This window comes from Somniosus microcephalus, chromosome 22 (genome assembly GCF_052327205.1).
Source record: "Somniosus microcephalus isolate GS21.2 chromosome 22, FLI_Smic_1.0, whole genome shotgun sequence".
Taxonomy (NCBI): domain Eukaryota; kingdom Metazoa; phylum Chordata; class Chondrichthyes; order Squaliformes; family Somniosidae; genus Somniosus; species Somniosus microcephalus.
Window position 1 is genome coordinate 41,654,144 of NC_141008.1, and position 27,289 is coordinate 41,681,432.

The window sequence follows — 27,289 nt, forward strand, 5'->3', positions numbered from 1 at the left end:
AGAGATTGCAAAATCACACGGCGGGCGATTGTGGTGGTGACCAGGTGAGATCATAGGCCTGAATCGCATCAGTGGGATTGACTCCCATCAGTTGCAAAATATCTGCCTTAATCCTAAATGTTATTAAAGGAAGAAGTGTCTTGGTCTCCTTCTCCTCCCAACTCCCTATTAGTCATTTATTTTACAATTGTCTCCATCCCTTCCTCCTCCTGAAGGTGCAGACTGTTGCTGGAAACCTCATTGCATTAGTCATTCTTTATCCGTGCGCCTCGATCTTGAATGTCAGCGTTCTATTTGACCAAAGAGGGCATTGCAGGCAAACCCGATCCCGACCTTGGCTGGTGTCCACATTACCGTTTTGTTTTTATGCAGAGTGTAGTCAGTGTAGAGATAGTCATCGTTTCCCTTCATTGCTTCTGTGCTACATCAACTTTATAATCCTGGGAATATTCACTTTGATGTATTATAAGTGTTTTGAAAGTTTATAAACACTTCAAATTAAATTATCTTTGTCACCCATAAAAGAGGATCAAATTCCTCATATATTGATAATTGTACCAAAAGTTAGAGCATGATATATGCTGACTGTTACATTTCTGGGTCTTTTCTACCATTCTTACTCTAGATTTCCAGCTCTGGTATCTTGGATCACTCTCGTGGGCATGCCCCAGCTCCCGATACCTTTGGGAGTATGTGTGTTAGCTGTGCGATCCAGGTAAGCTTTCAGTAACGTGCCTGAGATGAGAGCAGTAAACCCTATCTGGTAATTATTTTGTCCTATTCTTCCATAGGATCTCTCTTCAGTCTTCAAAAGTGATGGAGCATCGCATCAGACCTGGTATGTTTAAAATATTAAACAAATACTAAATACCAAACAAACGAATAATCTAAAAACAAAAGTAAAATACTGTGGATGCTGGAAATCTGAAATAAAAACAGAAAATGCTGGAAATACTCACTGGTCCGGCAGCATCTATGGAGAGAGAAATGAGGTTAACGTTTCAGGTTGATTACCTTTCGACAGAATGAATAAGCTAGCAGTGATGAAATTAAATTGCATACTTATAATAAAACTTCTATGATCTAACTTCCTGAATTTGGGGGGGGGGGAATAATAAAAGAGCTGCAATCTAATCTTCTATATAATCTTTTATATAATTTAGTCCTGTTTATCTTGTAATCTTTTCTGACTGGGAACTAGCTAATTTAGATTCCAATTGGTTTGACTATCTTCGATAAATTCAGCTTAATAGACAAATCCAGCCACTTGTATATTCTGTATGTGGCTTGATTGGATTTTCATAACTGACATTATTTAAAAAAATTGTCTGACCTATATTTAACTGAACAAATCATCATAGTCTGTTTGTTCAGAAGTACCCTGATTTCTTCCTTAAGCCTACAGTTTGAAAATCAATTCAAACCAGCCTAGCAACATTTTATTCAAATTATGCTGGGGCATATTTTTTTTCCCCCCAGACAGCAGCTAGCTAAAACTCCTTGTGTGTTGTAACTGGATTTAAAGGGGTAGCCACCAAGTTGGATCCAGACAAAGATAAATAGTACATTTTTGTCATACTGACTTTTTCTGCTAAATTGATAGGTAGAAGCAAGTTGAAGTCCAAAGTAATAAGAAAAGCAGGCCGGCTTCTATATGCTTGAAAATCTATTGCTCTTTGCTACAAATCTCCAAAATGGTGCAAGTAAAAAATCTTAATCCTTCAATATTGTGTGTTAGGGTCACGCACACCTCTGCAGTGCATGACATTAAGTTGGTTATCTTCAGTGCTTTGTTTTTGAGAATGTGGATAAGATATTTAGGGAGTTCAGTTTCCTCTGGTAGCAGACTGGTTGATGTCTTTGTGTAAAATCTGCCCGAGTGTTACTTTAATGCAATCGATAAAATCTTCAAAGTACAGCAGAAAGAAATTTTACACAAATGTGTTAACCAGTGTGCTGCCAGAGGAACGTCAATCATCCGTTCTTTAATCTGACGTACTAAAATTGGAGAGTTTCATTAATCTGACCCAACATCCTGTGCCTCTTTTAGCTCTCTGTTTGCATGATCTATTGACCGTGATATACTTTATGGTAAATGCCTTAATGGTCTGATATTGAGGTTTCTCTCCCCTCCACTTGCTTTAAATCATTTTTAAGATTAATATCCTTTACAATTCAGTTCCCATCTGTTTTTTCAGGGAATTGTACTAAAATAAACGATGAACTGAGCAATTCCAAGTCTAAGGCAGCTAGGGTCACCCAATAGCTGCTACAGCTTCTGCCTCTTGCCTAGTTCCATATTCCATATCTGTAACAGGAACTAATATGTAATGTGCCATTATTAGGGGTGTATAAAATGCATGGGAGTAAAGGTTAGATTGAAACTGTCACTAGTTGTTTGTGTCTTAACAGGATGTAACCTCCAGCATCAACACCAAAATACTGACTATTGCAAATGAATTTGCGATTTAAAAACTGTTTTAATGCTCCAGTTGTAATTATTCCAAAGAATGGGGATATCACAATAAATATTAGTCTAATGTCCGGAGAAATTACTGCAATATGGTTGTAACCTTTACAGCTGTAAGTATTGGAAATAATTAAGTGTTAACCTTCACTCATTCTCCACTGTTATCAAAAAACCAGTAGCATTACACTGAATAATGTATCAGTCATTGTCACTCTTCATTATTATGAGCTGCTTGAAATCTCCTCCGCAGCCATGCCTTGTGTTCTTAGCAGAAATTTGCACTAGAGGACAGCCTTCCAGAGCTCACCATCCCATCCCGTGTTTCGAAGTGGGCAGCAAGATGAGAACAAATCCAATTGGGGGGGTGGGGGGAGAACCAGTTTTTGGTATTTCTTTCTGGCTCTTCTCCTAAATCATCTGACTGTTCCACAGGACTGTACATCTGTACATTCAAATAAATCACTGCTCTGTGCTGGTTTTCAGGGCCGACTATAAAATTGCCCTGCTCATCTGTCTGTCTTGGATGTTAAATAACTTCCTGTCTGTGATCCTTTGAGTGAACTGTTGTACCTTTTGACCCCTACAGGATTGAGCTGCTACAAAATAGCAAGAGATTTAAAAAAAAAACTCATTAACTGTTTTTTTCTCTTCTCAATTAGTAGCCAAGATGCTGAAAGGGGAATAATCCAAATAATTCAACCATTTCCAATGAACTAACATGGCATGGATTTGGGAGGGGAGTGGAGTGTGGAGAGAATAGAGAGGGAAGAAATTAAGGCTGATTTTTAAAGAATCATTTGTGTTGTGGGGAGGGAAAGTGCCTGGAAGAACCATGCGTCACATAGGCAACATGAATGACGTTTGTGTTATGAGTCACCTTTTATTGATCATGTTCCAAATTGATTTGCAGAATGTAGATCAGCGTTAAGAAATTTGTTCCCTCACGGCTTGCTTTCTTTAAATCAAAATTACAAAACAGTCCAAATATGATTTGTTCTATAAAGTTGCAGTGATGTTGGTAAACCACTGTACTGCACAGTTGTCATTTTATTTTAGGATTATTGAAGAAAAGTACATTTGCTGTACATAAAGTATATTTGGAATAAATATCTAAGATTCAGGATTTCGCAGTCCAATTTAAAGAGCTCTCTAAGCTGGATATTACACTGTCAAATTGTTGAGGAATATTGCAGCTGGTACCGAGAGAGCTGCTGTAATGCTGGATCACTCGGGGGATTCTGGGAGCGCTGCTCACGAGCCTGCTATTGTTGATGACCTCAGACGAGCTGCTTCACAAGCGAGACATCATGTGATCATCACCCCATGTCTGAAGTTGTCGTACTGAGTGTTGCAGATCATAGCTGAGCTCGTGTATTTCATTACCAATGGGTCCCCAAGGCTTTCAGAGTGGGAACGATCCTGCCCTGTAGTGATGCAAATTGCAGCAACAGAATGATTGATTAAATGCTGTCGCAAAACAGCCATGAAATGCACTTTCACAGCTATTGCCTCATCAACCTATTTCAGGCTGCGCCAATCTAGATTTTATCATTATAAATTGTTCAATGTATGTAATGCTTCTAGCATGTGCCACTAGGACTAACTCCTTTAAAAAGAGATGTATATTTTTGCTATCTATGCAATCAATATCTGGAGGAACATGTACATATCTTTACTGCACACTGACCATTTTAATAAGATGTACATTACTTTGTGGTATAAAGGAGAACCTGGAAACTGGTGGTAGATTTATAGCTCTTTTCTACTTTTTCCCTTTATTAGCAATATTCAGAAAAAGCCCCCCTTCAAAATTCCATCATTGGGACATAGTTCCATGGGTGCAGGCATCCTTCTAGTCTCTTGCCCGTGCCCATTGCGTGAGCCTAGATAATGAGTATAGCTAGCCTGTTTGACCATGGACGGCATCACAATTGATATTTGCACGTGCACATTTTCCAGATTGGATCACTGCAGCGATAAAGAATGGGAATCCTGGCTGTTTCTCCCCCTCCTCCTCCTTCCCCCATCCCAGGGCACTGAGTCCAATTGTCAGAGTTAAACTGTTGCCTTGGTTGAGAAGCTAACTCAGTACAGACTCTGGATCGAGTCAGACCTTCAGGTCTAAGTGGCTCAGTATCACACCATGCATTTAGTTTACCCATTAAGGCATTGTGGGAACATGGGTTTACACTAATACCTATGAAACGGGGAGTGGATGAGAATTTTACATTTCATTTTACATAAAGGTATGTAGAAATGTCAACATGGCTCAGTTGGTAGCAGTCCCCCTCGGAGTCGGAATGTTACAGGTTCAAGCCTCGTACCAGGACTTGAACAAGGATAATCTAACCTGACACTCCAATGTATTATTGAAGGAGCACTGTATTTTTGGATGTGGTGTCCTCCTCATTAAACCAAGGCCTTTACGGCCTGGTTTGATGATTGAGGTGAACTGCTGAAGATCTCGTGCACTATTTGAAGAACAGGGACTTTTATTTGTCCCTCATCCAACAGCATCAAAATTAGATTAATTAAACATTCATCCTGTTGCTGTTTGTGGGATCCTGCTGTAAGAAACATATCTGCCATGTTTGACTACATAATAGTTGCTGTACTTCATAGTAGTTAATTGTATTTGATACACTTTCAGATGTTTTAGAGATGTGATACAGTGCTATATAAATGCAAATTTTATTTTTGAATAATGGAGTTATAAAAAGAAAAGGGATAAAAACTTCAGCTGTAAGAAAAAGTAATTGTAGCCGAGGCAACCGTACTGAAATAAAGGGAGCCAGTGCAGTCCTTCTGTTTAGTTTTGAGTGCTATTTTGTGTGTATGTGTGGTAAAATTGCATAAACTAAATGGAACATCCTACTGTGACTAACATTCAGCAAAGGATGACCTCTGTACTGAATGATTGTGTTGGTAGCAGCCTCTTTCCATTCCTTTCAAAATGGTGACATTGGGCGCATTGCTTCTTGTTATTTAATGTGTTCAGCCCTACACAGTACCGGCAATAAAACCATGAGGTCAAATAAGCATAGCTTAATTTTTATGTTACTGTTTGCAATTTTAGGTTTAATAGGCACCGATAGATCTGAGCCATAGCATTAGAAGGTACCTGGTGAAAACGTGCTGCCCCCTCGAGTTCTCAATCTGTCAGCAAGAAAGGAATTCAGTGAATGTATTGGGGAGTGGGCTACATTGAATGCACTGCAACCAATAAGTTTCCACCATTGGTGATAGGAGGATGTAGACAGGATCTATTGGGGACAGGAGGATGTAAACAGGGTCTATTGGACAGGAGGATGTAAACAGGGTCTATTGGGGACAGGAGGATGTAAACAGGGTCTATTGGGGACAGGAGGATGTAAACAGGGTCTATTGGGGACAGGAGGATGTAAACAGGGTCTATTGGGGACAGGAGGATGTAAACGGGGTCTATTGGGGACAGGAGGATGTAAACGGGGTCTATTGGGGACAGGAGGATGTAAACAGGGTCTATTGGGGACAGGAGGATGTAAACAGGATCTGTTGGGGACAGGAGGATGTAAACGGTCTATTGGGGACAGGAGGATGTAAACGGTCTATTGGAGACAGGAGGATGTAAACGGTCTATTGGGGACAGGAGGATGTAAACGGGGTCTGTTGGGGACAGGAGGATGTAAACGGTCTATTGGGGACAGGAGGATGTAAACGGGGTCTATTGGGGACAGGAGGATGTAAACGGGGTCTATTGGGGACAGGAGGATGTAAACAGGGTCTATTGGGGACAGGAGGATGTAAACGGGATCTGTTGGGGACAGGAGGATGTAAACGGTCTATTGGGGACAGGAGGATGTAAACGGTCTATTGGAGACAGGAGGATGTAAACAGTCTATTGGGGACAGGAGGATGTAAACGGGGTCTGTTGGGGACAGGAGGATGTAAACGGGGTCTATTGGAGACAGGAGGATGTAAACAGGGTCTATTGGAGACAGGAGGATGTAAACAGGGTCTATTGGGGACAGGAGGAGGTAAACAGCGTCTATTGGAGACAGCAGGATGTAAACAGGGTCTATTGGGGACAGGAGGAAGTAAAGAGGGTCTATTGGAGACAGGAGGATGTCATAGAGTCAGAGTTATACAGCACAGAAAGAGGCCCTTCGGCCCATCGTGTCCGCGCCGGCCATCAAGCCCTGTCTAATCTAATCCCATTTTCCAGCACTTGGTCCGTACCCTTGTATGCTATGGCATTTCAAGTGCTCATCCAAATGCTGCTTGAATGTTGAGGGTTTCTGCCTCTACCACCCTTTCAGGCAGTGAGTTCCAGATTCCAACCACCCTCTGGGTGAAAAAGTTTTTCCTCAAATCCCCTCTAAACCTGCCCCTTACCTTGAATCTATGCCCCCTTGTTATTGACCCCTCTACTAAGGGGAAAAGTTCCTTTCTATCTACCCTATCTATGCCCCTCATAATTTTGTACACCTCAATCAGGTCCCCCCTCAGCCTTCTCTGCTCCAAGGAAAACAACCCCAGCCTTTCCAGTCTTTCTTCATAGCTGAAGCGCTCCAGCCCAGGTAACATCCTGGTAAATCTCCTCTGCACCCTCTCCAAAGCAATCACATCCTTCCTATAGTGTGGCGACCAGAACTGCACACAGTATTCCAGCTGTGGCCTTACCAGCGTTTTGTACAACTCCATCATAACCTCCCTGCTCTTGCCTTCATTAGCCGAGGCATAGAATATAAGTATCCCATATGCCTTTTTAACCACCTTATCCACCTGTTCTGCTGCCTTCAGGGATCTATGTACATGCACACCAAGGTCCCTCTGATCCTCTGTCTTTCCTAGGGTCTTACCATTCATTGTGTATTCCCTTGCCTTGTTAGTCCGTCCAAAATGCACCACCTCACACTTCTCAGGGTTAAATTCCATTTGCCACTGTTCCGCCCATCTGACCAACCCATCTATATCGTCCTGTAGCCTGAGGCTTCCCTCCTCGCTATTTACCACCCCACCAATTTTCGTGTCATCTGCGAACTTACTGATCATATCTTTTACATTCACATCCAAATCATTAATGTAGACCACAAACAGCAAGGGACCCAGCAACGATCCCTGCGGTACCCCACTGGACACAGGCTTCCAGTCACAAAAACAACCTTCCATCATCACCCTCTGCCTTCTGCCACTAAGCCAGTTTTGGATCCAATGTGCCAAGGCACCCTGGATCCCATGGGCTCTTACCTTCCTGACCAGTCTCCTATGCGGGAATTTATCAAAAGCCTTACTGAAATCCATGTAAACCACATCCACTGCACTACCCTCATCCACACACCTAGTCACCCCCTTGAAAAATTCAATCAAATGGGTCAGACATGATTTTCCCTTGACAAAGCCATGCTGGCTATCCCTAATTAATCCTTGCCTCTCCAAGTGGAGACTAATTCTGTCCCTCAGAATTTTTTCCAATAATTTCCCAACCACTGATGTTAGGCTCACTGGCCTGTAATTCCCTGGTTTATCCCTACTACCCTTCTTGAATAATGGTACTACGTTAGCTGTTCTCCAGTCCTCTGGCACATCCCCTGTGGCCAGAGAGGTTCTGGAAATTTGTGTAAACAGGGTCTATTGGAGACAGGAGGCTGTAAACAGGGTCTGTTGGAGACAGGAGGATGAAAACAGGGTCTGTTGGAGACAGGATGATGTAAACAGGGTCTATTGGAGACAGGAGGATGTAAACAGGGTCTATTGGGGACAGGAGGATGTAAACAGGGTCTATTGGGGACTGGAGGATGTAAACAGGGTCTATTGGAGACAGGAGGATGTAAACAGGGTCTATTGGAGACAGGAGGATGTAAACAGGGTCTATTGGAGACAGGAGGATGTAAACAGGGTCTATTGGAGACAGGAGGATGTAAACAGGGTCTATTGGGGACAGGAGGCTGTAAACAGGGTCTGTTGGAGACAGGAGGATGAAAACAGGGTCTGTTGGAGACAGGAGGATGTAAACAGGGTCTATTGGAGACAGGAGGATGTAAACAGGGTCTATTGGAGACAGGAGGATGTAAACAGGGTCTATTGGAGACAGGAGGATGTAAACAGGGTCTATTGGGGACAGGAGGATGTAAACAGGGTCTATTGGGGACTGGAGGATGTAAACAGGGTCTATTGGAGACAGGAGGATGTAAACAGGGTCTATTGGGGAGAGGAGGATGTAAACAGGGTCTATTGGGGACAGGAGGATGTAAACAGGATCTATTGGGGACAGGAGGATGTAAACACTCGAAGGTCCATGGGTGTTTTACAGATGCACGCTGAGAAGTTGTGTTCAGAAGATGCCGTGATATTAGGGGTGAATCGGGAAAGAGTGCACTGCTTTCCCATGTTTACACAGTAACTGGTAGAATAGATAAGGGAGAACCAGTGGATGTGGTGTATTTGGACTTTCAGAAGGCTTTCGATAAGGTCCCGCATAAGAGATTAGCATGCAAAGGTAAAGCACATGGGATTGGGTGCAAGGTACTGACTTGGATAGGGAACTGGTTGGCAGACAGGAAGCAAAGAGTTGGAATAAACAGGTCGTTTTCCGAGTGGCAGGCAGTGACTAGTGGGGTACCGCAGGGATCGGTCCTAGGACCCCAGCTATTCACAATATATATTAATGATCTAGACAAGGGAACTAGATCTAATATCACCAAGTTTGCAGATGACACAAAGCTGGGTGGGCGTGTGTGCTGTGAGGATACAGCAGAGAAACTCCAGTATGATTTGGACAGGTTGGGTGATATGGCAGATGCAGTATAATGTGGATAAATGCAAGGTTATCCACTTTGGTGGCAAAAACAGGAAGACATTATTATCTGAACGGCAATAGATTGGGAAAAGGGGAAGTGCAACGAGACCTGGGTGTCCTTGTGCACCAGTCGCTGAAGGTAAGCATGCAGGTGCAGCAGGCGGTTAAGAAGGCAAATGGTATATTGGCCTTCATAGTGAGAGGATTCGAGTACAGGAGCAAGGATGTCTTGATGCAGTTGTACAGGGCCTTGGTGAGACCACACCTTGAGTATTGTGTGCAGTTTTGGTCACCTTATCTGAGGAAGGATGTTCTTGCCATGGAGGGAGTGCAGCGAAGATTCACCAGACTGATCCCTGGGATGGCAGGAATGACGTATGAGGAGAGATTGGGTCGATTAGGCTTATATTCGCTGGAGTTTAGAAGAATGAGAGGGGATCTCATTGAAACTTATAAAATTCTAACAGGACTAGACAGACTAGATGCAGGAAGGATGTTCCCGATGGCGGGGGAGTCCAGAACCAGGGGTCACAGTCTAAGGATAAGGGGCAAGCCATTTAGGACTGAGATCAGGAGGAATTTCTTCACCCAGAGAGTGGTGAACCTGTGGAATTCTCTGCCACACAGGGCAGTTGAGGCCAATTCATTAAATACATTCAGGAAGGAGTTGGATATATTTCTTGAGGCTAAAGCAATCAAGGGATATGGAGAGAAAGCAGGGACAGGGTACTGAATTTGGATGATCAGCCATGATCTCATTAAATGGTGGAGCGGGCTCGAGGGGCCGAATGGCCTACTCCTGCTCCTATCTTCTATGTTGTAAAGTGTAGGTCAGCTCCAGAAACACAATCTCACTGATATGCTCATGCCCAGGTACCCATCAACAGGCACGGTGAGGTTTTGAGTGTATGAATGGCCAATGTGAATTCACTGATTCCATTTTCTTAAATTTTATTTATGTACCCTTGTTTCCTGTATCAAATAACATCCCTTGAAGTGATGTATGTGGCAGATTCATTGAGAGGTTTTATTATTTGCTTGCATAATGATGCAAGTCATCTGATGTACTCAATTGACTCGGAGGTTAGCAAGGTGGAAAATAAAGCATGGGTGCTAGCAGAAGATTGGGGTAACTGTAGATTTACACTTGGTAATGCTATTAAATAATAGTTTCCTGTGAGGGAGCTGCATGTCGGTGCTCAAATGTGTTACTATGATGTAAAAACACTGAAAGGCAAGGAGTAGGGGGAAGGGGGATTTGAAAGCAGAAGCATAGAGAAAGAGAGAGAAAGAGGATCAGAAGTGAGGGAGTTCTGCTTATTGTACTACCTAGATGGACATACCAGTGCCCCCACACGCACTAGGTGTCACTAATAGGAGGCAATGCAAGGTTTAAAAAAAAACTTGTTTATATATACAGGTAGTACCTGATCACAATTCTCAAAGGCCCCAAAGTACTTTTTATATACAGTGAATTAGTTTGAAGTGCAGTGACTTATGTAAGTGAACGCAATGATGTTCTGCCATAGCAAGTTCTGACAAATAGCATTGAGATGAATAACCAGTTAATATATTTCTGCAATCTTGATTGTGGGAAAAATGTTGCCCAGTACACGGAGAGAACTCCCTGTTCTTCAACTTGTGCCGTGGAACCTGTAACATTCCCTTCCTCAGTGCTGCACAGGAATGTCTGCTTCGATTGTCCTAAAGTGGGGCTTGAGCCCACAATCTCTGCGTTAGGCGAGAGTGCTACCAACTGAGCTAAGCTGACATTTAAGAATTAGAAAAGCTTGGTTTGCACTTTGTTTAATCAGTGGCTGCTGATGGGACTTTTGGTGAGGGAGGACGATGTTTTGTCCTTGGCTATGTCAGAAACTAACAATTAAGGAATCAGTAAGAATTTGTTAAAAATTCTGTTTGTACAAACTGGATTTTGCTTGCTTTTTGGTATCCATGGCCTTGCCCAAACTTATCCTGACTGCATATTTTAAAAACTTTTTCATACATGTAGAAGTAATTCACTGTAAATTCAAAGCAGGAGATTAATGGGTCAGGTTCAGTCCTGATAAGCCAGCAGTACTATTTCTGCAACAGGCTATAACCCACTTGTGCTTCAATCCTCTTCCAATCATTAGCTGAACAATTCTGGAGACATGAAGGGTTTGAAAGACAAACCGTAACATTTGTACTGGAGTGGCCAGTATACTGTAGCAACCTGCTGTGGGTCTGGATCCTTGTATTAATTAGGCAGTAATTTCCACTGCTACCCTGATAGTTTTCTTGCTTGAATAGACTAGGCCTATGTTCCCTAGAGTTTAGAAGAATGAGAGGAGATCTCATTGAAACCTATACAATTTTTATGGGGCTTGACAAGGTAGATGCTGGGAGGATGTTTCCCCTGGCTGGGGAGTCTAGAACCAGGGGTCGGCCATTTAGGACTGAGATGAGGAGCAATTTCTGCACTTGGAAGGTTGTGAATCTTTGGAATTCTCTACCCCAGAGGGCTGTGGATGCTGAGTCGTTGAACATATTCAAGACAGAGATCAATAGATTTTTGGATACTAGGAACCAAGGGATATGGGGATAGAGCAGGAAAGTGGAGTTGAGGTAGAAGATCAGTCATGATCTTATTGAATGGCGGAGCAGGCTCAAATGGCCGAATGGACGACTACTGCTCCTATTTTTTATGTTCTTATGCTCCTTTGCATTGCAATCACAGCACCTAATTAGCTCAATAAACATTATGGGTGGCTTTATTGTATAATCTTATATTTCAATATTTTCCATCATCCCAGCCTTATTTGCATCTTGTGATTTTTAAGCAACTATTATTCTAACATCCGGTCAAGTTTGACTTGAAGAATCATATTCTAAGCCACCAACTGCTTGTGGTGGCCCAGTGATGAAGTAACAGAGATCCTGTATTACAATTTCCTTTATGATGTATGCTGGAGCTGCCATTTATACTGATGTACAGTGACAGTCAGTGGATAGATGCAATCTGTACACAACGATGCTCTAGCATCTTCTGAAATTTGGGAACACCACTGTGCATGCAGGTGATGGAGTAGACACACTAAACTCATTACCTACGCAGTGGAAAGGATGCACTGAGTTTCAGAGCAAGTAGCATTGTTTGAAGTCAGTATAACTTGATGCAATGGCGCAGTATAGGAGCAACTAGCATGCACTTTCAACTTGTATGTCATCTTGGGTTCATTGTATAATATTCTTTGATCCCAGCACTGTGCAGTAAAGTGGGGTCCACTTTTGTATTTCATACTGATGTACAGTGTATTACAAGAGGTGTACAATGGAATTGTAAGTGGGGCTTGTGGGTTAGGAGATCCTGGTATACAGAACTTGATCCACTAACAAGTCGAGCTGCATTGTGTTGAGCAAACAAGTGAGCAGGGTTATAAATAAAATCCTTTCAATACTGGCTGTGGCAATTTTTGTGATGTAATTCTCTCTAAACTGTAGGGACAGGTCTGTGCTGCAGACCTGTGCGTGCTGAGTTGAGAAACACGCAACATGCCCAAACAGAGTTAAGTTAGGAATTTAATCAAGACCGTCGGTGTTTTTTGAAATATGTTGTCTGTCTGCCAGAGATTCAAATCTAAGTCTGCAGTGAAAGTATAGTATTCCAAAATGTGACACCATTCAATGTAAACAACAAATTTTATGTTTTTTAGTTTTTAATTTTGAAATATTCTTGCATAGTAGGTGAAGAAATTCTGCTTAACGCTTGTAAAACTATCCTATTATATGTTTTTGCTTAGGTACAGAAATGTGTCTACTGCATCTTTGCCTGTGCTCCCAATTTCAGTGGAAACTAGAGCATCTGCGTATATAAATGCTATCTACCCGCTGACCCAGGGACTCCACTGGTAGATTGGTGTAAATAGCAGCTCCAGTAAATGCAATATCATTTGGATTATGGGGTGCTAAGGGTCTCGGTTGCTAAACTGCAGTTGACAAAGCATTAGTCAATCACTGGACCACAGCCTTGGGTGGATGTTGGCCACAGGGGATGTACCAGAGGACTGGAGAACAGCTAATGTAGTACCATTATACAAGAAGGGTAGCAGGGATAAACCAGGGAATTACAGGCCAGTGAGCCTAACATCTGTGGTAGGGAAATTATTGGAAAAAATTCTGAGGGACAAAATTAGTCTCCACTTGGAGAGGCAAGGATTAATCGGGGATAGTCAGCATGGCTTTGTCAAGGGTAAATCATGTCTGACAAATCTGATTGAATTTTTCGAGGGGGTGACTAGGGAGGTGGATGAGGGAAATGCTGTGGATGTGGTTTACATGGACTTCAGTAAAGCTTTTGACAAAGTCCCGCATAGGAGACTGGTCAAGAAGGTAAGAGCCCATGGGATCCAGGGTGCCTTGGCGCGTTGGATCCTAAACTGGCTGAGTGGCAGGAGGCAGAGGGTGATGGTCGAAGGTTGCTTTTGTGACTGGAAGCCTGTGTCCAGTGGGGTACCTCAGGGATCGGTGCTGGGTCCCTTGTTGTTTGTGATCTACATAAATGATTTGGATGAGAATGTAAAAGGGATGATCAGTAAGTTTGCAGATGACACGAAAATTGGTGGGGTGGTAAATTGCAAGGGGGAAAGCCTCAGGCTACAGGACGATATAGACGGGTTGGTCAGATGGGCGGAAAAGTGGCAAATGGAATTTAACCCTGAAAAGTGCGAGGTGATGCATTTTGGACGGACAAATAAGGCAAGGGAATACACAATGAGTGGTAGGACCCTAGGAAGTACAGAGGGTCAGAGGGACCTCGGTGTACATGTACATAGATCTCTGAAGGCAGCGGAACAAGTAGATAAGGTGGTTAAAAAGGCATATGGGATACTTGCCTTCATTAGCCGAGGCATAGAATATAAGAGCAGGGAGGTTATGATGGAGCTGTACAAAACGCTGGTGAGGCCACAGCTGGAGTACTGTGTGCAGTTCTGGTCGCCTCACTATAGGAAGGATGTGATTGCTTTGGAGAGGGTGCAGAGAAGATTCACCAGGATGTTACCTGGGATGGAGCGCCTCAGCTATGAAGAAAGACTAAACAGGCTGGGGTTGTTTTCCTTGGAGCAAAGAAGGCTGAGGGGGGACCTGATTGAGGTGTACAAAATGATGAGGGGCATAGATAGGGTAGACAAAGAGGAACTTTTCCCCTTAGTAGGGGGGTCAATAACAAGGGGGCATAGATTCAGGGTAAGGGGCAGGAGATTTAGAGGGGATTTGAGGAGGAACTTTTTCACCCAGAGGGTGGTTGGAATGTGGAACTCAATGCCTAAAAGGGTGGTAGAGGCAGGAACCCTCACAACATTCAAGAAGCATTTGGATGAGCACTTGAAATGCCATTGCATACAAGGCTATGGACCAAATGCTGGAAAATGGGATTAGACTGGACAGGGATGGATGGGCGGCGCAGACACGATGGGCCGAAGGGCCTCTTTCTGTGCTGTAAAACTCTATGACTCTATAAGCCAACATAGTTGGAGCTGGTACGAATATGGTGGATCAGCTTGGATTTTCAATGTCTGATTCCACATATGAGCATAACTGTGATTCAAAAATCTAATATAGCAAGGGTATGTCACATGACTGAAAGATTGGCCAAAACCCATAGCCAATGGTTTAAGATACTGTATTTATAACTTTTGTCTCTTTTCCCTTATACTCCTGTCCCTTAGCCAGGTTCTTGTACCTTGTGTATCCTAGTTGAGTATGAAAACAGTAGCATGATTCTTCGGACCTTTATTCCCTCCGTCAGTGACGTATCTCACTGCCTTCCAAAATCCACACACTACCCTCAAACTGTGTCCTTAGACATTGATATTTTAACAAGGCCACTGATTTGTGGTTTTCACAGAAAAATAGATGAAATTGCAGGTTTCAATTCCAAAGCACAGTAAAATGCCTAGAATCTCGTATATTTTAAAAACAGGATTTGACTCATTAAGTCATCATACATCCGTGGCCCATATTCAACTAACTGGCAGCAAATTCTTAACTCGAGCTACACCATCTCACACTTGTTACATCCCTGCCCAAATTTTGTCCCTCTTATGGGTTTGAGGTGAACTCTAGCCAATGCATGGGTTCCACACTTGCAGCCTGCTGGTACTTGACTCCCTCCATGGTGTCTGTTCACATTAAACTGCATCGACCCAAGCTATGAATTCCCCCTGTAGATATTCAAAAGAAGAGAGAGTGGGTGGTGTGGTCATGATAAGTCACTTCATGGAGTTTCGATGACCATGAGACATTGCTAAGTTGTTTGATGAACTCTTTTTGATGCCTTGTTTTACACCCTAGCTTAGTCGATATTTATATGTAATTTGCACTGGATATTTTAAAATCTTTTGCCATTGTTAAGTTCCTTCCCCTTTTGTGCTTTACCTGATTTCCAGTCTTCCCTTTTTCCCTGTCTCCAGCAGAGTGTGTTGTCTCCTATGCTTTACCCAGCTGTCACCCCAGTAAGAATCTGAACTTGTGGGAAGTCTCGGGCTGTGCAATCTTATAGTAGTGCTCAGTGACACAGCATGTTGAAGAAATGACCTGCTTGGTGCGGAAATGACCTGCTGTGTTGCTCTGTTCTAATGAATATTTCTGTAGCTGTCTTAACAGTAATCTGCTTTATTATTGCTGGCTGGGTCATGGGAGAATGACCCAAATGCACCGTTCTTTGTGTTCACATTTGCACAGAGCAGCCAATGTCACTGCAAGCCTGTTACAAACTTGATGTGGCATTCAGCGCATACAGAGGTTCGCTGTGACTGGCCAGTGTACAGATGTGAAGTACTGGTGTCACAATGCCAGCTTGCAATGCGGTGGTAGGTAGGCCAAGAAACATTGCGTTGTGACATCAGTCTGTGCACTCTGCTGGCTATATTGTATATCCATGTCATGATCAGGGACCACTGCATCCAGTACAGTGTGTGTGTATATAGATAGAGATATATTGGTGCAGCTATGCAGACTGGTGGCAATCTGGAAGACTCAGTTGGAAGACTGGTCTTATCTGCTAGGTTTGGGTTGCGTTTGCCACCAGCTGTACGAGACCCTTGTGTTGAAAACCATCGGCAAGATCAACGTAAAATCAGCTTTAAACTGTGGCTAGAGTTAAGAAATAATAGAGGTGCCATTACACTACTAGGTGTATTCTATAGGCCACCAACTAGTGGGAAAAATATGGAGGAGCAAATTTGCAGAGAAATTAGAGAGGTGCAAGAACTATGGAGTAGTGATAATGGGGGACTTCAACTATCCTAATATAGACTGCGATAGTAATAGTATAAAGGGCAGAGAGGAGGAAGAATTTCTGAAGTGTGTTCAGGAGAACTCTCTTGATCAGTATGTTTCCGGCCCAACGATAAAGGAGGCAATGCTGAATCTGGTTCTGGGGAATGAGGTGGGTCAAGTGGAGCAAGTGTCAGTAGGTTAACATATAGAGATCAGTGATCATAGTATCATAAGGTTTAGATTAGCTATGGAAAAGGACAGGGAGCAATCTAGAATAAAAATACTTAATTGGAAGAAGGCCAATTTCAGTGGAATGAGAATGGATATGGCCCGGGTAAATTGGAATCAAAGATTGGCAGGCAAAACTGTAATGGAACAATGGGCTGCCTTTAAAGAGGAAATAGTTCGGGTACAGTCGGGGTACATTCCCACTAGGGAGAAAGGTAGGGCAACTAAAGTCAGAGCTCCCTAGATGACGAAAGAGATAGAGTAAGATGAAGCAGAAAAAGAGCGCGTATGACAGCTGTCAGGTCGAGAATACATCGGAGTATCAGGCTAAACCTAGAAAGTTCAGAGGAGAAGTGAAAAAGAAAATAAGAGGGGCAAAGCGAGGGTATGAGAATAGGGTGGCAGCTAACATAAAGGGTAATCCAAAAGTCTTCTATAGGCATATAAATAGTAAACGGGCAGTAAGAGGAGGAGTGGGGCCGATTAGGGACCAAAAAGGAAACCTACGCATGGAGGCAGAGGGTGTGGCTGGGGCACTAAATGAGTACTTTGCATCTGTCTTCACCAAGGAAGGAGATGCTGCCATAGACTTAGTGAAGGAGGAGGTAGAAGAGATACTGGATGGGATAAAAATTGATAGAGGAGGTACTAGAAAGGCTGGCTGTATTTAAAGTAGATAAGTCACCAGGACCAGGTGGGATGCATTCTAGGACGCTGAGGGAAGTGAAGGAATAAATCGTGGAGGTACTGGCCATAATCTTCCAATCCTCCTTGGAAACTGGGATGGTGCCAGAGCACTGGAGAATTGCAAATGTTCCATCCTTGTTCAAAAAAGGGTGTAAAGATAAACCCAGCAACTGCAGGCCAGTCATTTTAACCTCAGTAGTGGGGAAGCTTTTAGAAACAATAATCGGGGACAAAGTTAACAGTCACTTGGACAAGTGTGGATTAGTTAAAGGCAAATCGTGTTTAACCAACTTGATCGAGTTTTTTGAAGAGGTAACAGAGAGGGTTGATGAGGGCAATGCGGTTGACATGGAGTACATGGATTTCCAAAAGGCGTTTGACAAAGTGCCACATAATAGGCTTGCCAGCAAAGTTGTAGCCCATGGAATAAAAGGGATAATGGCAGCATGGATACGAAATTGGCTAAGTGACAGGGAACAGAGTAGTGGTGACCTGTTGTTTTTTGGACTGGAGGAAGGTATACATTTGTGTTTCCCCATGGGTCGGTTCTGGGACCGCTGATTTTCTTTATATTAATGACTTGGATGTGGGTGTACAGGACACGATTTCAAAATTTGCAGATGACACAAAACTTGGAAGTAGTGAACAGTGAGGAGGATAGTGATAGACTTCAGGAAGACATAGACAGGCTGGTGAAATGGGCAGACACGTGGCAGATGAAATTTAACACAAGTGCGAAGTGATACATTTTGGTAGAAAGAATGAGGAGAGGAAATAAAAACTAAAGGGCACAATCCTAATAGGGGTGCATGAATAGAGAGACGTGGGGGTATATGTGCACAAATTGTTGAAGGTGGCAGGGCAGCTTGAGAAAACAGTTGAAGAAGCTTACGGGATCCTCGGCTTCATGAGTAGAGGTATAGAATACAAAAGTGTGGCAATTATGATGAGCCTATATAAAACACTGGTTCAGTCTCAATTCTGGGCACCGCACTTTAAGATGGATGTGAAGGCCTTAGAGGGTGCAGAAAAGATTTACGCGAATGATTCTAGGGATGAGGGACTTCAGTTACATGGATAGACTGGAGAAGCTGGGATTGTTCTCCTTGGAGCAGAGAAGATTGAGAGGAGATTTGATAGAGGTGTTCAAAATCATGAGGGGTCTGGACAGAGTAGATAGAGAGAAACTGTTTTTATTGGCAGAAGGGTGGAGAACCAGAGGACACAGATTTAAGGTGATTGGCAAAAGAACCAAAGGCGACGTAAGAAAAATCTTTTTTACGTAGTGAGTGATTAGGATCTGGAATGCAGTGCCAGGATGGTGGAGGCAGAGTCAATCACGGCTTTCAAAAGGGAGTTGGATAAGTACAAGAAGGAAAAAAAATTGCAGGGCTACGGTAAAAGGGCGGAGGGAGTGGGATTAGCAGAAGTGCTCGTGCAGAGAGCCGGCACGGGCCGAATGGCCTCCTGTGCTGTAACCATTCTGAGATTCTATGAGCACTACATCACCAAAAAAGTTAATTTTTTCCCTATTTGAACTTCATGAAATGAAGGACTTCCATCAGGGACGGTTTGTGGAGACAAGTAGAAACTGGTTTTGTAAAGGAATGAGTGCAAATACAAATTTTATTGCTAGTTCAAGAACAAGTTTTAAAATGCCCACAGTGTAGAATACAGGAAACGACTGGTTTTTAGGGCAGTATCATGTTGCTGGTTGAAATAATAAACAGTTGTATTTGCATAGATCTTTAACCTGTCGAACTGTCACAAAGTGTTTCATGCAGTCATGAAAAGTTGCAGTATGGTGGTGCCTTGTAGGAAGGGGCCCCTGGCATTCTCACCACCACCTGTCTCAAATTGTTTTTAACTGCAACTTCCATTCCTGCAGAGTTTCAGGACTCCAGCAATGTTCCTCATGTTGACTGGGCAGAACTGTCTGTACGAGTGATGTAGCTTTTTAATTATAATCATGTAATAAAAAGAACACATGCCTTTAAAACTGATACAAACTGTTGCAGATCAGATGAGTATACACAATTTTCCATGAATGAGAATAGTATAAAATTCCAAATATCCTGATATACCGCTGGTTAATATAGCTTGCTTAATTCTGCTGAGGGGAAGTTAAGCCTGAGGAAGATGATTTTGGGTGACTTTTCCCTGAGTTGCTAACAGTGTGTCTCCACTTTGTTACTGTGTATAGCTTGTCTGCCTGTTATCATTCTATTCCAGTTCCGTGTGTAATATTTAGTATTTTGTTTAAATAATGGTGGTTCAGATATTTGGAGTTTGATGTGGTGCAGCTGTACAAAGGAGATTGTAAAAGAGGCGTGATTGTTTTTGATGCCGCTATACTTGTGGCTTCATCACAGGTCAGTGTAACATTAGGACGAGCAATTTTGGATTCTGAAGGTTCTATTGGGCTAGGAAAATCTGTGATGACCACGGGTATTTTCAGCATCTGGACCATTTCAATTTGCCTCCAAGCTGCTGCTGCTATACATTTTGGAGCATTGCACACAGAAGTGGAAAATTAATGCTTACAAATGTGCTTTTAGACTTGATATTCTGCACAATGGGCCTTGGCCCTTTAGCTTGTATTCTTAATATAAACAAATCTAAAGACAGTAATGAGCATGAAAGTGCGAATTTATATGGATTTTAGCATGACGGACAGTGTCGGGGCTGTCCCCGGGCCGGTCCCACCTGTCCCCGGGCGGGGTGCGCCGGTCCCCCCCGTCCCCGGGCCGGTCCCACCCGTCCCCGGGCGGGGTGCGCCGGTCCCACCCGTCCCCGGGCCGGTCCCACCCGTGCCCGGGCGGGGTGCGCCGGTCCCACCCGTGCCCGGGCGGGGTGCGCCGGTCCCACCCGTGCCCGGGCGGGGTGCGCCGGTCCCACCCGTGCCCGGGCGGGGTGCGCCGGTCCCACCCGTGCCCGGGCGGGGTGCGCCGGTCCCACCCGTGCCCGGGCGGGGTGCGCCGGTCCCACCCGTGCCCGGGCGGGGTGCGCCGGTCCCACCCGTGCCCGGGCGGGGTGCGCCGGTCCCACCCGTGCCCGGGCGGGGTGCGCCGGTCCCACCCGTCCCCGGGCCGGTCCCACCCGTGCCCGGGCGGGGTGCGCCGGTCCCACCCGTGCCCGGGCGGGGTGCGCCGGTCCCACCCGTGCCCGGGCGGGGTGCGCCGGTCCCACCCGTCCCCGGGCCGGTCCCACCCGTGCCCGGGCGGGGTGCGCCGGTCCCACCCGTGCCCGGGCGGGGTGCGCCGGTCCCACCCGTGCCCGGGCGGGGTGCGCCGGTCCCACCCGTGCCCGGGCGGGGTGCGCCGGTCCCACCCGTCCCCGGGCCGGTCCCACCCGGGCGGGGTGCGCCGGTCCCACCCGTCCCCGGGCGGGGTGCGCCGGTCCCACCCGTCCCCGGGCCGGTCCCACCCGTGCCCGGGCAGGGTGCGCCGGTCCCACCCGTGCCCGGGCGGGGTGCGCCGGTCCCACCCGTGCCCGGGCGGGGTGCGCCGGTCCCACCCGTCCCCGGGCCGGTCCCACCCGTGCCCGGGCGGGGTGCGCCGGTCCCACCCGTCCCCGGGCGGGGTGCGCCGGTCCCACCTGTTCCCGGGTGGACGTAAAAGATCCCATGGCACTATTTTGAAGAGCAGGGGCGTTGGCACTATTTTGAAGAAGAGCAGGGGCGTTCTCCCCGGTGTCCTGGCCAATATCTATCCCTCAATCCACATCACTAAAAGAGATTATCTGGTCATTATCACGTTGCTGTTGGTGGGAGCTTGCTGTGCGCAAATTGGCTGCCGTGTTTCCTACATTACAACAGTGACCACACGTCAAGAAGTACTTCATTGGCTGTAAAACGCTTTGAGACGTTCTGAGGTGATGGAAGGTGCTATAGAAATGCAAGCCTTTTCTTTTAATCATACCTTTGTAACTTCATTCCCTGTGTCCATGCGCATTTTGACGGCTGCTGCGAATTCCATCACTTCTGTCTCTCCATTTTTCCTCTTCATTACCTTCCCCCAGTCTTCATGCCTCCTTTTCTTTCTTTGCTGTCATGTATTCTACCCTCACTAACCCCTATTCTCCACTACTCATCATCCTTCCTATTCTCCTGCTGCCACTCAAGGCTTGACTCCCTCCTAAATAATTCCACAGCTTCCCTCTGCGCCTCTCTTGGCAACCTTCGAACGGCCCACCAAGGCACTCGTAGCTGCCTCCTAGCTAGCAGCAACCCAAATTGTCTGATCTTGCTCTCTCCCCGCCCTAGGCGCCTGCTGCGAGCTAACCGCGCCAACCTCCTCCCTGCTCTGCCGCTCTGGACTACGCCAGTAAATTAGGTATCATCGCCCCTCTCTGCATTTCCCTTCAAAATGTACGTTCACTTGTAGATAAGGGCCTTGTTATCCATGACCTTACTGTGGACGATCAAATTGACATCGTGTCATTGATGGAGACATGGTTGAGGGGGTGATGACGCCTTTTCCCTTAATGAAGCTACCCCACCTGACTATACTTTCCACCACATTCCCCATCTAAACCAGGTAGTGGTGTAGCCCTTCTATCTAAATCACACCTTGATCTGTCTGTCTCCCTACTCCTTCGGCAACTTCTCCTTCGAACATCTTGCCTTGTTCCACCCCTCATGTCTCTCTTTTAAAATCCTTATTCTGTACCGCCCACCCAAATACCACACCAATTTTCTTAATGAGATCGCTTCACTGTTTTCCTCCCTCTGCACCGAGCGAGTTCTCCTCCTTGGTGATTTCAACCTCCATCTCAACTCTTCTTGCTCCCTCTCCTCTGAGTTCACTGCCCTCCTTTCCTCCCTTAATCTCTCCCTTCATGTCAGCTCCCCCACCCATATACACGGCCACCCACTCGATCTAATCATCTCGCGTGGCCTCGCTATCCCCTCCGTAAGGCAATCTCCGACCATTTCCTTATATCACTCTCTACCCATGATCCCCATCCCCCTCCTCAACCCACTTCTTTTTGTATATGCCCCAGAAAAAAACTCTCCCTCAAGTTCCTTACCACTGCACTTTCCAATTCCCAACTACCTAGCCTTTGGCTTACAATTCTCCATGACATCTCTGCAGCTACTGACTTACTAAATCACACCCTCTCCACCACCTTTGATGCCCTTGTCCCCACTAAAATCATTCTCTCACCCTAGTTGTTCCCCTGGTATACCCTTCATCTCCGCTCCCTTAAGTGCAAGGGACGCAGACTTAAACGTCTTTGGTGGACAACTGGTTTAATCATCCATCACCAGATTTGGTTCGATCATATAAAGCCCTACCGGGTCCTGCTCTCCACCACTAAAACCGGCCACACATCCAGGACGGCAAAAATAACACCAGGCTTCTCTTCACCACCACCACCACCAACCGTCTTCTCAAACACTGCTCCCTGCTCCCTCCTCCCTCACCTCCAACAATAAATGTGAGGAGCTCGTGGACTTCTTTGTTAAAAAGATCGACAACATCCGTTCAACTGCTTCTGCTTTCAATTCCCTCCCGTCCCCTAGCCCACCGGGCCTTACTTCCTCTCAGTTTCCCTCTGCCCTAACCTTAAATTTGCATATTTCTCTCCTATATCCCCTCTTGCCCTTTCAAAGCTCATCTTGTCAATGAGACTGACTGCTCTCTCGACCCTATTCCTACTAAATTGCTGACAACCCAACTTTCCTTCCTGTCTTCCATGTTAGCGAATATTGTTAACGGTTCTCTCTCCTCCGGTATAGTCCCCCCTTCCTTCAAATCTGCCATCAGCACCCCTCTCAAAAAAAAAAAAAAAAAAAAAACACAACTCTTGACCCCTCCGTCCTGGCAAACTATCGCTCCATCTGCAACCTCCCTTTCCTCTCAAGTTCTTAGCAGTATTGTCTCCTCCCAAATCCGTGCCTATCTTTCCCAGAACTCCTTATTTGAATCGCTCTAGTCAGGCTGCAGCCCCTGCTACAGTACTGAACCTGCTCTTACCAAGGTCACAAATTACATCCTAATTGACTGTAAAGGTAATCTATCCCTTCTTGATCTGTCTGCAGCCTTTGACATGGTTGACCACAAAATTCTGCTCCGACACCGCTCCTCCGTCGTCCAGCTGGATGGAACATCACTCGTCTGGCTATGGTTCGAAAGATAGGAATTAAACCATAGAATCACCTGCAATGGCTTCTCTTCCCGATCCTGCACCGTCACCTCTGGTGTCCCCCAAGGATCTCTCCTTGGCCCCCTCTATTTCTCATCTACATGCTGCCCCTCGTCATCCGGCAACACAACGTGAGTTTTCACATGTACGCTGATGATACCAAGCTCTACCTCTCCTCCACCTCTCTCGAATCCCCCACAGTCTCTATTCTATCAGACTGCTTGTCCAACATCCAGCACTGGATGAGTAGAAATTTTCTCCAATTAAATATCGGGAAGACTGAAGGCTTTGTCTTCGGTTCGCACCACAAACTCGGTTCCCTTTCCACTGATTCGATCTCTCTCCCCGGCAACTGTCTAAGGCTGATCGTAGAGCAAGTTATTATCTTAATGGCAAGAAACTGGAAAGTACTGAAGTACAAAGGGATCTGGGGGTCCTGGTGCACGAAACTCAAAAGGTTAGTATGCAGGTGCAGCAAGTGATTAAGAAGGCCAATGGAATGTTGGCTTTCATTGCTAGGGGGATAGAATATAAAAATAGGGAGGTATTGCTTCAGTTGTACAAGGTATTGGTGAGACCGCACCTGGAATACTGCATACAGTTTTGGTGTCCATACTTAAGAAAAGACATACTTGCTCTCGAGTCAGTACAAAGAAGGTTCACTCGGTTAATCCCGGGGATGAGGGGATGGACATATGAGGAGAGGTTGAGTAGATTGGGACTCTACTCATTGGAGTTCAGAAGAATGAGAGGCGATCTTATTGAAACATATAAGATTGTGAAGGGGTTGGATCGGGTGGATGCGGGGAGGATGTTCCAGATGATGGGTGAAACTAGAACTAGGGGGCATAGTCTTAGAATAAGGGGCTGCTCTTTCAAAACTGAGATGAGGAGGAACTACTTCACTCAGAGGGTGGTAGGTCCATGGAATATGCTGCCCCAAAAAGCTGTCGAAGCTACATCATTACATAAATTTAAAACAGAAATAGACAGTTTCCTAGAAGAAAAGGGAATTAAGGGTTACAGGGAGCGGGCAGGAATTTGGACATGAGTTTAGGTGCGGATCGGTCATGGCCCTGTGGGTAGCGGAGCGGGCCCAGGGGCCGTGTAGCCTGATCCTGCTCCTGTTTCGTGTGTCTAATTCTGTTAGATTCAGGAGATAGTCCTGTCATAGTGGATTGGCGGTTAGGATCAGATCAGCCATGATCTTATTGAATGGCGGAGCAGGCTCGAGGGGCCAATTGGCCTACTCCTGCTCCTGTTTCTTGTGTTCTTGTGTTCTTGACCAAGTCCGTTCACAACCTTGGTGTCATATTTGATCATGAACTGAGCTTCCTACCTCCTATCTGTTCTATCATTAAGGCTGCCCATTTCCACCTTCGTAATATCGCCCGTCTCCACTCTTACCTCAACTTATCTGCGGCTGAAACCCTCATCCATGCCTTTATCACCTCTAGACTTGATTATTCCAGTGCACTCATGGCCGGCCGGCCTCCCTAGTTCCACCCTCCACAAACCTGAGGTCATCCAAAACTGCCGCCCGTGTGCTAACTCACACCAAGTCCTGCTCACCCATCTCCCCTGTACTTGCTGACCTACATTGGCTCCCAGTTAAGCAATGCCTCGATTTATTAAAAAAAAAATAAAAAAAATCTTATCCATGTTTTCAAATCCCTCCATGGCCTCGCCCCTCTTTATCTGTGTAATCTCCCCCAGCCCTATAATCCCCCTAGACCGCTGCACTCTGCCTATTCTGGTCTTTTGAACATCCCCGATTTTAAATGCTCCACCATTGGCGGTCGTGCCTTCAGCTACCTAGGTCCTAAGCACTGGGATTCCCTCTCTAAATCTCTCCGCCTCTCATCTTCTCTCTTCCTCTTTAAGGCACTCTTTAAAACCTGCCCTAACATCATCTCATATGGCTTGGTGTCAAATTTATATATTTTTTAATAACACTCCTGTGAAGTGCCTTGGGACGATTTTATTATGTTAAAAGGCACTATATAAATATAAGTTGTTGTTGTAGGATTGGGTTTAGATCTTTGTTTCCCCATCATTGATTTTTGCTGGGTAAAGGTACTATTTTCATTAAAAGGTACACTGGAGCTAGATGGACTAAGTCATTAGGTCTGCCTTGTCCAATTGATCACGTGCAAAATGGCCATCTGATTATCTGTCACCTTTTGTTTCTTTTCTTTGCCAATCTTCGCTTGCCTCCTCTCCTGAGGATGCTTATTCCTTATTGAGGGGCATTTCCACAGGCTCTGATGAATTCCTATCCATTACAAAGCAAGGGTCATTTAGACTTTCCTGAACCATGCTCTATTAATTGTTTTGTTTTGTGATCATTGTGCTGTCATTGTGAGGGACGTTTGTGGTAGAGAATGGAACATTTTTCCATTTTGGCCATTCAGTAGCAGAATCAAGCACCTGCTCAAATCTAGCAAGGTTAGCTGCAGAATAAAGCTCCTACTGTCCCAGACCTAACTTTAGAAGAGTTCCTGCGCCACTCTGACATTTTCTTTTTCCTGTTTACACTCCAACCACCCTATAGCCTCTCTGAGTGAGATTGCTGAATTAGGAACAAATTCCATTCTGTGGGCCCTTGCTCACTAGGAACTAGATTATGACTGCCCAAACTCACCTTGTGTATGGCCCCAAAAAGCTAGCAGATGGAAGAGACTTTCACTTCATCAATCTGCAGTGGATTTGAGTCAAGGTCTTAGAGGTACAACCCTTTTTTAATTGTAAATTTATTGAATCCGTGTTGTGTGCTAATCCCTGTCTGAGAAAGCAGTCAGTCGAGCTGCACTTGCCCTCTCCTGGCAAGTGATCTTCCCACAATTTTCAGTTATCTTAAAAGCGCATATCCTTCTTGCTCACAAGAGATTGTGAAGTTACCAACTGGAAAATTAGATTTGAATACTCACCTACTACTCTGTGGCACCTTTCATGAAGATTTATAGCATTGCGTGATGTGGGACTACACTTCCAAAAGTACTTCATTGGCTGTAAAGTGCTTTGGGACGTTCTGACGTCATGCAAGGTGCTATATAAATGCAAGTCTTTTTCTTAACCATTTCCTCTTCTTCTTCTTGCAGAAGCTAGCAGCTGAATGTGAAAGCGCTGGCTATACAGGAACCTTGGTCCCATACAAGTGCGACCTGACCAGCGAGGAGGAGATCCTCTCTATGTTTTCTGCCATCAAGACACTGCACCAGGGTGTGGACGTGTGCATCAACAATGCAGGCCTGGCCCATCCTGAGCCGCTGTTATCGGGGAGGACAGAGTTTTGGAGGAACATGATTGATGTGAGTGTTAATAAATGAGAAGGGCTGTAAGGGGACTTCATTGGCACTGAAAGGTTGTGGAGACTAACGCTTCTGATGGAAAAGAACATCTCTGGCGTGCTGTGCTTGTAAAATTCTCCTTGCCTGTGATCCCTGTTTAGGATGGTCTTGTCACATTCAATGGCACCCTTATGACAGAATCCTTAGTTTAATATAGATTTGGTGAAAGTAGGAATCAGCTGTGTTAGAGATGTCTATGTCAGAGGGTTTCTTATTAAGTCAGCATTTCAAGTTCTATAGTAATTTTATAGATTTTTACAGCTTAGAGGTGTGTTAATGGATCACGATGGGGAGCAACCTTTGGGACCGCTCAGCTTAAATATTATCCAGCAAGAAACCAGAAAGCTACACTTTGTGGCCAAAGTC

At 45.1% G+C, this 27,289-nt stretch overlaps 1 protein-coding gene across 3 annotated transcripts in view; it reads left to right on the top strand.

Moving 5' to 3' along the window:
- Positions 1-27,289, top strand: part of dhrs11a (dehydrogenase/reductase 11a) — a 148,783-nt gene that overhangs the window by 42,864 nt on the left and 78,630 nt on the right. For all 3 annotated transcript variants that reach the window (XM_085964510.1, XM_085964509.1, XM_085964511.1), the window contains exon 2: positions 26,675-26,884. In XM_085964510.1, coding sequence (XP_085820636.1) covers positions 26,675-26,884 — 210 coding nt within the window. The remainder of the gene's footprint in view (positions 1-26,674; positions 26,885-27,289) is intronic.